This window comes from Muntiacus reevesi, chromosome 1 (genome assembly GCF_963930625.1).
Source record: "Muntiacus reevesi chromosome 1, mMunRee1.1, whole genome shotgun sequence".
Lineage (NCBI taxonomy): Eukaryota > Metazoa > Chordata > Mammalia > Artiodactyla > Cervidae > Muntiacus > Muntiacus reevesi.
In genome coordinates, this window is record NC_089249.1 from 62,915,864 (window position 1) to 62,927,505 (window position 11,642).

The 11,642-nt window shown below is 67.0% G+C and overlaps 1 protein-coding gene across 3 annotated transcripts; it reads left to right on the plus strand.

Annotated features, from left to right (window-relative positions):
• Positions 1-1,638: 1,638 nt before the first annotated feature.
• Positions 1,639-9,296, plus strand: PANX2 (pannexin 2). Of its 3 annotated transcripts, none has more exons than XM_065945712.1 (4): positions 1,639-2,082; positions 4,705-4,833; positions 6,327-7,757; positions 8,262-9,296. In XM_065945712.1, exons 1-4 carry the CDS (start codon positions 1,857-1,859, stop codon positions 8,477-8,479), a joined length of 2,004 nt encoding a protein of 667 aa, XP_065801784.1. In that variant the 5' UTR covers positions 1,639-1,856; the 3' UTR covers positions 8,480-9,296. The 3 variants fall into 3 exon arrangements, with proteins under 3 accessions (XP_065801784.1, XP_065801779.1, XP_065801788.1); XM_065945707.1 differs by having other exon boundaries at positions 1,645-2,082; positions 8,136-9,296; XM_065945716.1 differs by lacking the exon at positions 4,705-4,833 and having other exon boundaries at positions 1,655-2,082; positions 8,136-9,296.
• Positions 9,297-11,642: the final 2,346 nt, after the last annotated feature.

Genomic DNA, 11,642 nt, shown 5'->3' on the forward strand with positions numbered 1-11,642 from the left:
CGCTCTAGAGCCCGAGCTCTGCCACAAGAAAAGCCACTGCAACTAGAAAGGGCCCACATGCAGCAGTGAAGACCCAGTGCAGACCTGCATGAATTAACGAAACACACCAGAGACTGGGCCCTTTACAGTGGAACGTCTAGGACGCGTCTAGGAAGTACCTGCAGAACCAACAAGACATTGCAGGAGAGACACAGAAGACAATGCGCCCTGTTCACCAACAGGGTGGCTTAACTCAGTGTAGATTTCCACTTTCCCCATCCTGCAAATGTACATGGAAGAGGACAGGCCGCGACTACCTAAGTCGTCATGGGAAAAGGAGGGCGCGGGGACCTGCCAACCTCTGGATCCTGCAGAGTCAGTCAGGAAAGTGTGCTGCTGTGGGGAAGGGCCAGCCCCTGACGGGAGGTGTCAGGCTTGGGGGCATTGGGGCGGGGGCGGTTATTTGAAAACAGGCAGCCCAGCTCCCTCAGTGAGCAGCAAAGTAAAATGACCTGGAAGCCAGGGGCAGGCGTAATTTGGGAACATTCGTAACTCTTTAAAAGCACAGGCACATTAAAAAGGTTTTGTATTTTGTTTGTTTTTAAAAAGTGTGAAGTTAAGGCTTGTGCAAGATAAACCCCCTCTCTGAACCTGGGCAGAGGGTAGGCAATTAGCTCACCGCAGTGACCCAAGGCCTGCAAATACTGGTGCTCAGAACCTGCTTGGATGAACTAATGAAGTTGAAACTCCAACTGTGCTACATATTTTACAAAGACCACGCATACATCCTCTTACAATGCCATGGGTTCCTGCCATGAAGGAGTGAAGTGAAAAAGCGAGTCTCGCCGGCAGTGGACATGGAGGTGCAGCTGGGTTCTGCCGGGAAGACCTAACCCAGGAGGGTGTGCAGTGGGGGTGCCTGAGGGCGGCTACGCGGGTTCCAAGTGGAGGAGGCGAAGTTCAGGAAGGTGGCGGGGACCGGGAGCCTGTGCCCCGAGGCCGGTCTGGAGAATGCCTTTGACAGTGGCAAAGGGATGGGTGATAGGGAGGGAGGTGCCGGGCTGGAGAGGCCTTGGGGCCACGTCGCGAGGGGAAAGGGGACGCTCACCCGGGCCATGGGTCAGGGTGTGGGCGCCGGGTCGCCGGCTGCAGTGGAGGGGCCGCGAGGAGACGCCCCATAGCGTCCATCTGCCCGCTGCCCCGAACGGGGAGGGGTGCCGGACCCCTCCTCTGTGGCCGCAACACCCCGGGTGGGTGGGGGCCTCAGCGCCCACCATGGCGGCCAGGTATCGGTAGGGAGCGGAGCGGGACTGCGGAAGGCAGACTGCGAACCCCTCTCGACCGGTCGGGCGGCTCCCGGACGCCGGGCTGGAAGAGGGGGGCCGGGGACGCCGCAGGTCTTCCCGCGTTTCCTCCGCGTGCGGCCGCCCCCGCTCCCCGGGAGAGGGGAGCCACCCCACCCGCTCGGCCTTTCCCTCTTTCCCACCCTGAGGAGGCGGAGGGACCAGTCATTCATTGTTCATTCATTTTATTTCATTTAAATATTTTTTGCTAAGTCATCGCCGGCGCCGCGTCTGCGTGCGGGGGGGTGGGGGGTGGGGGGCGGATCGGGGCGGAGCTACTCCCCGAGTCGCCGCAGGTAAACAGCCCCCTCCCCGCGGCGGGACCGCAGCCGCCGCCCGCCGCTCGGGGCGGGGGTCCCGCCGCCGCCCCCGCCGGGAGGACGCGCCGCGGCTGCAGCCGAGGCGGGGGCGGCGGCCCCTGCGCCTCCCGCAGCCCGCGTCGGCCCGGGCGGCCCGACCCCTGCCCGGGGGGCGGCGGCGGAGCGCCCCCCGCCCCCGCCGCGGGCCCCGCGCCCCGGGTCCCCCGCGCCCCCCATGCACCACCTCCTGGAGCCGTCCGCGGACATGGCGACGGCGCTGCTGGCCGGGGAGAAGCTGCGCGAGCTGATCCTGCCCGGCGCGCAGGACGACAAGGCGGGCGCGCTGGCCGCGCTGCTGCTGCAGCTCAAGCTGGAGCTGCCGTTTGACCGCGTGGTCACCATCGGCACCGTGCTCGTCCCCATCCTGCTGGTCACCCTGGTCTTCACCAAGAACTTCGCAGGTGAGGCCGGAGGCTCGTGGCGGGAAGGGCACAGGCCCTCTGCGGTCTCCATCGCCGACGCAGCCGCCGCGGGCTACCTCCCCACGTCTCTCGTTGCTGGATTGATTTTCCCTTCCCTTGGTTCACACTGGGAGGAGGGTGCTGCGGTCTAGGCATCAGGAGACATGGGGTCTGGCCTGGAAGAGGGGGGACCAGGAGGGGGAGTGGGCAGGCTCTGAGAGGAGGAGGAGTGGCCAGGTGGGGACCGGGAAAGGAGGCTGCAGGTGATGAGGCCCGGGGACACGGAAGCCCGCTGCTGGGTGGGGTCCTGGGGCCAGGTGTGGAGTGAAGACCCTGCGAAGTGGGGCCCAGGGGTGCTCCAGCCTCTGGGAACCTGGGTCGGTCTTGGGCAGAAGCCCAGCAAGCAGGCAGGGCCTGGAGGAGCAGGCAGTGAGGGCCCTGGACCACCCTGGCCTCAGCAGGAGGCTGAGCCTGAGGCTGATGCGGGGAGGAGAGGGCAGGGACCACGGCAGTGTGCTCGTGAGGAGCGGTCAAAGGCCCGGGTCCGCAGATGTGGTCCTGGCTGGACTCAGTGTCGGGGTGCTGAGGGCCCTCTGAGAAGCAGTGACCCCAGGTGAGGCAGCGGTGGGGAGGAGTGGGCTCCTGGGGCCACTGTCCTCCCGGGGGGCCCACAGGGGTAGGTGGGTGGGAGACTGGAGACAGGAGACAGCACCCCCAACCCAGGGTCTGGCTGGCAAGTGTTCTCAGGGCCCAGACGTCCAGGGAGGCCCCTGGGCACCCATCAGCCCGCGCAGAGAGGGCCCTGGGGCAGCGGGGTGGAGCAGCTCTCCCTGAGGGACGCAGCCAGGCAGCCTTCTCAAAGGCCTCTCTCCTTTAGGGGTCTCTGGGACCAGGGCGGACACTGTGCAGGCTGCCTCGTCTGACCCCTGGGCAGGGCACGCCCACACCCACGTGCTCAGACTCTCCCGGTCTCACGCGACCTGTCCCCTCGGCACTGAGTCACCACCCTCTGCAGGGTTTGAGCCCGGGGGTGAGGGTGTCCTGCTGCAGCCAGAAGGATCCTTGTCCCACCCACCGGGGCCCAGCTGGGCCAGGGGCACCTGGTGCCCAGACCCTCACTTGCTGCCCTGGCGTGGGGGGGTCCACCCTATCTGCCTGTCGGAGACTGGGCTAGTGCATGCTGGATGTCCGGCTCATGGCGAGGAGCCAGCCAGACGGGACCTCCCTGACACCAAGGCCTGTGCACGTCCCCTGGCTGATGGTGGGAAGATCCTCATGGCTCCGTAGATGCCGCCCACCCTTTAGACCTGCTCTGTGACAGACGGAGGGGACAGCCTGGGGCATAGCTGAGCAAGAGGACCATGAGGAGGGGAGCTGAAGGGTTGCCAGTTTCTCCAGGGGATTTTGCGATGGCTCCATGGCAGAGAATCTGCCTGCCAATGCAGGAGACACAGGAGATGCGGGTTGGATCCCTGGATCAGGAAGATCTCCTGGAGGAGGGCATGGCAACCCACTCCAGTATGCTTGCCTGGAGAATCCCATGGACAGAGGAGCCTGGCGGGCTGCAGTCCACGGGGTCACAGAGAGCCGGACACGACTGAGCACACAACACAGAGCAGGTTCTCCAGGCGTCACGCAGGCCCCGGGCAGTGGGGGCCAACACCTGCCTTTTCCTGAGTAGCCGGATACAGCCGGCTCTGGCTTTACTGTGCTTCACAGATACTGCGTTCCTCACAGTTTGAAGGTTGGTGGCAACACTGTATCAAGTCATTTATTCAATAGCATTTGCTCACTTCACATCTGTGCTGCATTTTGGTAATTCTCACAATATTTCAAATTTCTCATTATTAGTATATTTGTTAAGGTGATCTGTGGGCAGTGATCTCTGACGTTACTACTGCAAAATGATTACGGCTCACTGAGGGCTCCGATGATGCACAGCATTTTTTAGCAATAAAGTGTTTTTAATTAAGGTGTACATTCCTTTTTAGACATGCATACAGTATGCAGATATAGACTACAGTATAGTATAAACATTTTTACATGCACTGGAAAAAAAAGTGTGTTACTTGCTTTATCAAGGCATCTGGAGCCAAACCTGCAACGTCTCTGAGGTGCCGCAGGTGGGCAGGGTCTCCAAGGGTACTGGGGTGCCCAGGGGCTGGGAGGACCCTGGCCACCGTGCCATCCTCCAGAATGGTGCCCTTTGGCGAGCTGTCTGTGTCTCGGGCCCCCAGCAGACCCTGCCGTGTCTCAGTGCCCACTGCTCAGGCTCCGTGGCCCAGCAGTGACTGCACGCCCCCCACCCCCGGAGTCCAGCCCAGGTCCTGGGCCCCTGCAGGTCAAGTCAGGACAGGTGGCCGCCGCTCCTCCAGGGCAGGGTCCTGAGGCGCCTGGCGCCACACGTGGTCTCTGCTGGGCGCAGTCTGCTTCACAGTAGCCAGCGGGAGGGGGAAGGATAGAGATCCTGGAGAAGAGCCCGTGGGGCGCTGGGCTGGGCCTCCCCCGAGCTGGAGCTGTTTTCCCTCCTTGCCGGCAGGCAGGGCTGGTGGCGGGTGTGAGAGGACGGGGGTGGGGGCCTGCCTCGATGCACAGAGGGGCTCAGCTCCCCTGTGCCTGCAGCACCGTGGCCACAGGCGACGTCTCCCCGTGCCCTGGGGCCCGGCCGGGGCCTGGACCGGGGACCGCCCCCAGGGTCCCTTTCCCCAGCGGAGAGCGTCTCCTGGCCTGGAGTTGGCTGTAAGGACAAAAGTAAGTGAATGAAATGCTACTTTCTCAACCGCGACGCGGGCTCCTGTACCTTTTCCATGTTCTTGGAGCCTAACTCACCACCAGGCCCCAAATCCGTGTCCTTGTCAGGGGCCCTGGGCTGTGGGAACAGCGCTTCCTGACCCGCCCCCACCCCAGTGCCCCCGCCTCATCACCACCCCCAAGCCCGCTCGCCCGCGTCCCTCCTGCCCCCAGGCCCCTGACTCCCCAGCGCCCGCCAGGCTGAGTTTGAGGTCCGCATTCCCGGAACGAGCCGTGGGCCCCGCTCTGGTGATGCTGAGGCCTGAGGCCTCCAGGATGGCATGAGGCTGAGACAGGGTGGTGGTGGCCTGAGGCCTGTGCGTGTGAGAGGGAGGTGGTCTCCGCGGGCTGGGCTGAGGCACATACAGGGTGTTTGTGCCAGGGGGTAGCTGGCCCCTCGGCCCCTGCGAGGCACCAGCAGTGACCAGCTGCCTCCCCAGTCAAGGGCCGACTTCGTGCAACAGGCCTTGGGGTGGGAGGCCTGTACAGACAGACAGACGGGCGCGCTGGTCCCCACAGCTTCGTGGTCTGCGTCTCCTGGGCTGAGAGGCTTAAGCTGGGGCAGACGGGGACTTAGCGGCCTGCCCCAGGGCTCTTCAGGTGAGGGGGAGGGTGCCCGCTGTGTTCAGGTTGGGGCGCCGCCTGCTGCCAGTGAACGCTGCCCTCTAGGCGAGGGGCCCCGGGCGCCGGCGCCTGCAGGAGGGCACCCCCGGCTGGAGCCCAGCCTAATAGCGCAGTGACCCAGCCTTCAGGGCCCAGACCACCCTGCCCTGAGGACGGTGCCGAGGCGGCCAAGCCCTGCCCTCTGGGAGGCCCGGGGCGGGGGCCTCGCTTCACGCTGTGGTCTGTGCCTGTCCTCACCTGGGGAGACAGCTCTTCCTGCGTTCGGGGCAGAGCTCTCACCCTCGCGTGTTGGGCAGACACCGGGGTGTGGGTGATGACTCCTTGCTGTCCGATCCCTGGAGTGGCTCCCCTGCCCACCCAGCATCCAGGGACCTCAGGCCTGCCCTTCCCCAGGACAGTGGGTCTGGAGGGACACCCTCACCCCTCACAGGCAGGCGCCGCTTTTGCTTTTCTTCAGTCATGCCCCCATAACCTCTGGCCAGGGAGGACTCGCCCAGGGCACCTGCCCTCCTCAGGATGGGTGGTGGTGCCGGCCCCCAGAGGGTCCCGGGCTCTGGACTCTGCCCTGTGTGCTGGGGGCGGGCGTGGTGGCACCTGGAGGGAGGCCTGAGGTTCCTAGTGCAGATCTCTGCCCCCCCCAGGTGGGCAGGGCTGTACCCTCCACCCCCAAGGCAAAGCTGACTCCGGTATGTGGGGGCGGGAGGGGGTGTGGGAGGAGACCCCGCGGGACACAGCAGAGACGGGGAAGGGGGCTCGGGAGCCGGGAGCCGCAGGGAGCCGCAGACCGGGAGGGGTCCGATGCCCCAGCGCCTTCTCCTCTCCGCCCCCAGAGGAGCCCATTTACTGCTACACGCCGCACAACTTCACCCGCGACCAGGCGCTGTACGCCCGCGGCTACTGCTGGACGGAGCTGCGGGACGCGCTGCCCGGCGTGGACGCCAGCCTGTGGCCGTCGCTGTTCGAACATAAGCTGCTGCCCTACTCGCTGCTGGCCTTCGCGGCGATCATGTACGTGCCCGCGCTGGGCTGGGAGTTCCTGGCGTCCACGCGCCTCACCTCCGAGCTCAACTTCCTGCTGCAGGAAATCGACAACTGCTACCACCGGGCGGCCGAGGGCCGAGCGCCCAAGATCGAGAAGCAGATCCAGTCCAAGGGCCCGGGCATCACGGAGCGCGAGCGGCGCGAGATCATCGAGAACGCCGAGAAGGAGAAGAGCCCCGAGCAGAACCTGTTCGAGAAGTACCTGGAGCGCCGCGGCCGCAGCAACTTCCTGGCCAAGCTCTACCTGGCGCGGCACGTGCTCATCCTGCTGCTCAGCGCGGCGCCCATCTCCTACCTGTGCACCTACTACGCCACCCAGAAGCAGAACGAGTTCACCTGCGCGCTGGGCGCGGCCCCGGGGGGCGGCCCGCCCGTGCGCGTCACCTGCAAGCTGCCGGCGGTGCAGCTGCAGCGCATCGTGGCGGGCGTGGACGTCGTGCTCCTCTGCGCCATGAACCTCGTCATCCTGGTCAACCTCACGCACCTCTTCATCTTCCGCAAGAGCAACTTCGTCTTCGACAAGCTGCACAAGGTGGGCATCAAAACGCGCCGGCAGTGGCGCCGCTCCCAGTTCTGCGACATCAACATCCTGGCCATGTTCTGCAACGAGAACCGGGACCACATCAAGTCGCTCAACCGGCTGGACTTCATCACCAACGAGAGCGACCTCATGTACGACAACGTGGTGCGGCAGCTGCTGGCGGCGCTGGCGCAGTCCAACCACGACGCCACGCCCACCGTGCGCGACGCGGGCGTGCAGACCGTGGACCCCAGCGCCAACCCCGCCGAGCCCGACGGCGCGGCCGAGCCGCCCGTGGTCAAGCGGCCCCGCAGGAAGATGAAGTGGATTCCCAGCAGCAACCCGCTGCCCCAGCCCTTCAAGGAGCCGCTGGCCATCATGCGCGTGGAGAACAGCAAGGCCGAGAAACCCAAGCCCGTGCGCCGCAAGACGGCCACGGACACTCTGATCGCGCCGCTGCTGGACGCGGGCGCGCGCGCCGCGCACCACTACAAGGGCGGCGGGGGCGACGCGGGGCCCGCGACCGACAAGAAGCACGCCCGCCACTTCTCCCTGGACGTGCACCCTTACATCCTGGGCACCAAGAAGGCCAAGGCCGAGGCCGTGCCCGCCGCGCTGCCGGCCTCCCGGAGCCAGGAAGGCGGCTTCCTCTCCCAGGCGGACGAGTGCGGGCTGGGCCTGACAGCGGCGCCCGCGGCAGGTAGGGGCTGGCAGGGCGCGGGCAGGGGGCCGTGACCGGGTTAAGGATTGCGCCATCCGGGTGGACGCGGGGGGCAGGCAGGGGAGCCAGCTGCGGGCGTGACCCCAGGCGGCTCCCTCGCCCCAGGACCCCGGGAAGCAGCCGGGATGAAGGACTGGAGAGGGGAACACACGGTGAGGTTGCTCAGCTCCTGGAGAAGGTTCTGGAAACAGGCGCCCCTGCTCCTGGGGCAGCCAGGGTCTATCCAGACAGGCCACCGTGCTGGGGAGCTTCCGCGCTCCAGCCGGCCGGGAAGGAGGGGTGGGCAGGGCGCGCGAGAGGGGGGCGTCGCAAGTGGGGCGGGGGCTGCAGACACCCGGTGCTCTGGGCTGTTTGCAGACGCGCCGCTTCCTGAGGAGGAGGTCCTGTACTCAGCAGAGCCAGCCCGGGGCGTGCTGTCCCCCGGCGGCCCGTTTCACGTCTGCTCGCCCCCCGCCGCCCCTGCCACCGCTCCTCTGTCGCCAGCCAGCCTGGGCAAGCCGGACCCCCTCGCCATCCTGAGCCGCAACGCCACACACCCGCTGCTGCACATCGGCACCCTCTACGAGACCCGGGAAGAGGAGGACGGGGCACCGCGCGCCCCCCAGGACGTGGGCAGCCTCATCACCATCCCTCCCCCGCAGCAGATCCTCATCGCCACCTTCGACGAGCCGAGGACAGTAGTGAGTACCGTGGAGTTCTGAGGGCCGGGGTGGCGCGCGGCTGCATGACCGCTAGGCCGCTGCTCCCAGCCCCGTGCGGAGGCGGCCTTCGCTTCACCCGGCACTGCCCACGCGCCCCGGCCTTCCGCCCGCATGCCACGGGGCTCAGCACCTCTCCCCCCGGCCCCCCGAATGGCATCGTCGGGGCGCTGGCTGGGTCCGGGGCTGGCCGGGACCCCGTAGGAGCCCAGAGCCGCCGTCCCCCCCCCCCCCCCCCCCCCAGCATCAGGCGCTCGGCTGTGAGATGAAGAATTTATTTTTTTAGTTGATTCTGTTTGGGGCCTGGGATGCTGGCCTGTGAGGGGCCGGGAGGTGGCAGGACGACTCAGGGGGGCGCGGGGGGTGGGGTGGCACCTCAGCCTTGGCCCGCCCCTGCAGGGACGTGCGCCCTGGTGGGAGGGGCCGGGCCCTTCCGGTCAAAGGTCAACATGCACTTTCTCCTCATACCCCGACCACTGTCCTTTATTTTACTATGATTACTGTAACTAGCCAGTACATTTATTATCCGGCGGCTTCGGATGCCTTTAAATCAAAGGATGTCGTGCGTGTGACTGTGGGAGCGTGCCCGCGGGTGTGTGTGAGAGCCGCGAGCGTGGAGCGTGTGCGTGAGTGGGCATGGGGTGAGGCCGGTGAGGGCAGGAGTCCAACGCAATAACCACGTCCCCTCCAGGCCACCTGAGGGGCCCCAGCGGTCTGTGGGAGCCCCGGGCTGGCGTGGGCGGGGCTCCCCATTACCTCAGCCGCGGGGACATCATGACAGTGTTAGCAAGGTACCGAGCATCTCAATAAAGATTATTCTGATACCCCCGGGTCCCGAGTGCTGCGTCCGCCAGAGGCCCGTGCTCCGGCTGGGGCTCCGTCTCCCTGCACGGGGTGGAGGTGCTGGGGGGCAGGGCACCGGGAGATGCCCGCTGCCCTCCGGGGCCCCGCTGCAGCTGAGCCAGGCCGTGTGGTCCTCGCCGGCGGCCTCCAGCTGCCTCACGTGCATCCTGGGCCCCTGGGTGAGTCCCTGCCTCAGTGGAGAGGGCCTGGCCCCCGGGAAGCTGCCCCCATCAGATGCTAGAGGGCCCAGCTGCGAGGTGCACCTGAGGCAACAGCCAGGGCTGGTGGGACTCAGGAGGGCTTCACCGAGGAGGCACCCGTGTTGCAGGGACTCGGGGTAGGGGGCTTTCGGGATGCAGGTGGGGGTGCAGCCGGTCCGAGGAGTCACGAGCCTCCCAGGCCCTGGCAGGAGACCCTGGGGGCCTGAAGACAGGTGGCTGGGGCAGCCGGGCCAGGGACCCTGGGGCTGCAATCACAAGGGGGCTCGGCGGGGATGAGAGTGGGACCATCTGCTGCACCGTGTGGAGGGCCGACAGGAAGACCCTGGGCAGGCCCTCTCTGGAGCAGCCTCCGCTGGGCGCCCTGCAGATGATCCCTTGCCCAGGGGCAGCATCCTAATGGGTTTCCATCATCACTCGGGGACGGTGAGGCCCAAGATCGGGGGAGGCCGCCACTTCACAGACAGCTCCCGAGAGGAGGGTCCCAGGGCCGGGCAGCAGGCAGGCAGGAGGACGTGTGGGCAGGGCCTTTCCTGGGGTCTCCACAGGGAGGGCGCATGTGAGGCAGGGTGAGCAGGCTCAGGATGGGCCGGCATGAATAATCTAGGGGGGCTCGGGCAGGGGGCTGCCCCTGGCTGCCGGGTGCCTGGCCCTGGGGATCCCGAGGGCGGCACCAGGACACACAGGAGCCTGAGGGGGATGGGGCGCCGTGCTCCGGACGTCCCCTTGGCCTGTGAAGCTGTTTGCCGGCTCTAGGAACTGGCTGGCTCTGGGAGGGCTGGTCTCTCCAGGGTCAGCAGGGTTCCTAGCCCTGCCCCAGAAAGCACTCGCCCACGCCTGCCGCTCTCCGCTGCCCAGCGTCCCAGGGCACGTGGCCCCTGCTCCTCAGGCTGGCACTATCTCCACGGTGCCCCCTCCCCAGGAGAGCGGCTGTGCCCACCTGGGAACCCAAGCCACCCTGACCTCAGGCCCCCCCACCCCTGAGGGCTGGAGGGCAGCCCCCGGCCCGCCCGCTCACGCCCACGCAGGGCCTCGCTTAGAGTGGAGGCTTGCGGGCTGCCGCAGGCGTGCACTGGCCAGTGTGTGCCCACCAGTCGAGGCAGGGCTGGAGCGCTGCGGCCTCTGAGCCCTGGGCTGTGTCTCTGGCAGGACTGCTGTCCCCCAGCCCCGTCCCTGAGCCAAGGCTGGCAGGACGTTTCGGGGCCAGTCTCCTCCAAAGCTTGGGTTGGCTGGGGAACAGAGGGAGTCAGAGTCCCACTGAGGCTGACCTCCTCCTGCGGGGCCGGGGCTGCACCTCACGGGAGCGGGCAGAGGGCGCCCCACGGGAGCTGTGGGTCCATTACACACGGTCCACAGCCGGTCCTGGGCAGGGCAGCCGGGGGCGCCCTCCCTCTCCGGGGAGGAGGAGCGTCAGGAGAACCTCGGACCGCGCCTGGGACCGCCAGGGCGGGAGCCCAGGCCTGCATCAGTCACACCAGCCCAGCGGGGCGACTCAGCCAGGCCGGCTCTCCAGCGGGGCGACGGCCTGGAGTGAAGGGCAGCGCTCCAGCTCTGCCGTGTGGGTGGCCAAGGCGGCAGGGTGGGCAGAGCCAATCTGTGCCATGCCGACCGGACAGAAAGGCTGGGCCCAGGCTGTGGGCCAGGAGCCTGGAAGCTAAGGGTGAGCCTGGAGCCTCTCCTGGCAGCTCAGCCTGCCGACCGGGAGCCCACCCTGCTCGAGGCTGGACGGGGCGTCTCAACTCAGAACGGGGGAGCCCGGGACCCGCAGGGGCGCCAGGGCGGGGCGCACCCCCTTCGTGGAGCTGACCAGGCAAAGCGGATGGGGCCGGCCTCATTCTGGGCTGCCCGTCCGGCTGCGCGCCCCCCATCCCGCCCGCCCTGCCCCCGCCCGCACCTCCCCCGACCCCGCCCGCACCTCCCCCGACCCCCCCGCCAGGCCGAGCGGGCGCCCAGGCACCCGATCTGCGCGATCTGCGGTCTGGACTCTGCTCCTAGCGTTGCATTGATGGTTCTGTATCATAGCAGGCCACTCCCTTTTCCCGACCGGAAGCTGCGGCCAGAGAATTTCGGGGCGCTTCGCAACCCCTCCCCACTACGGCCGCAGG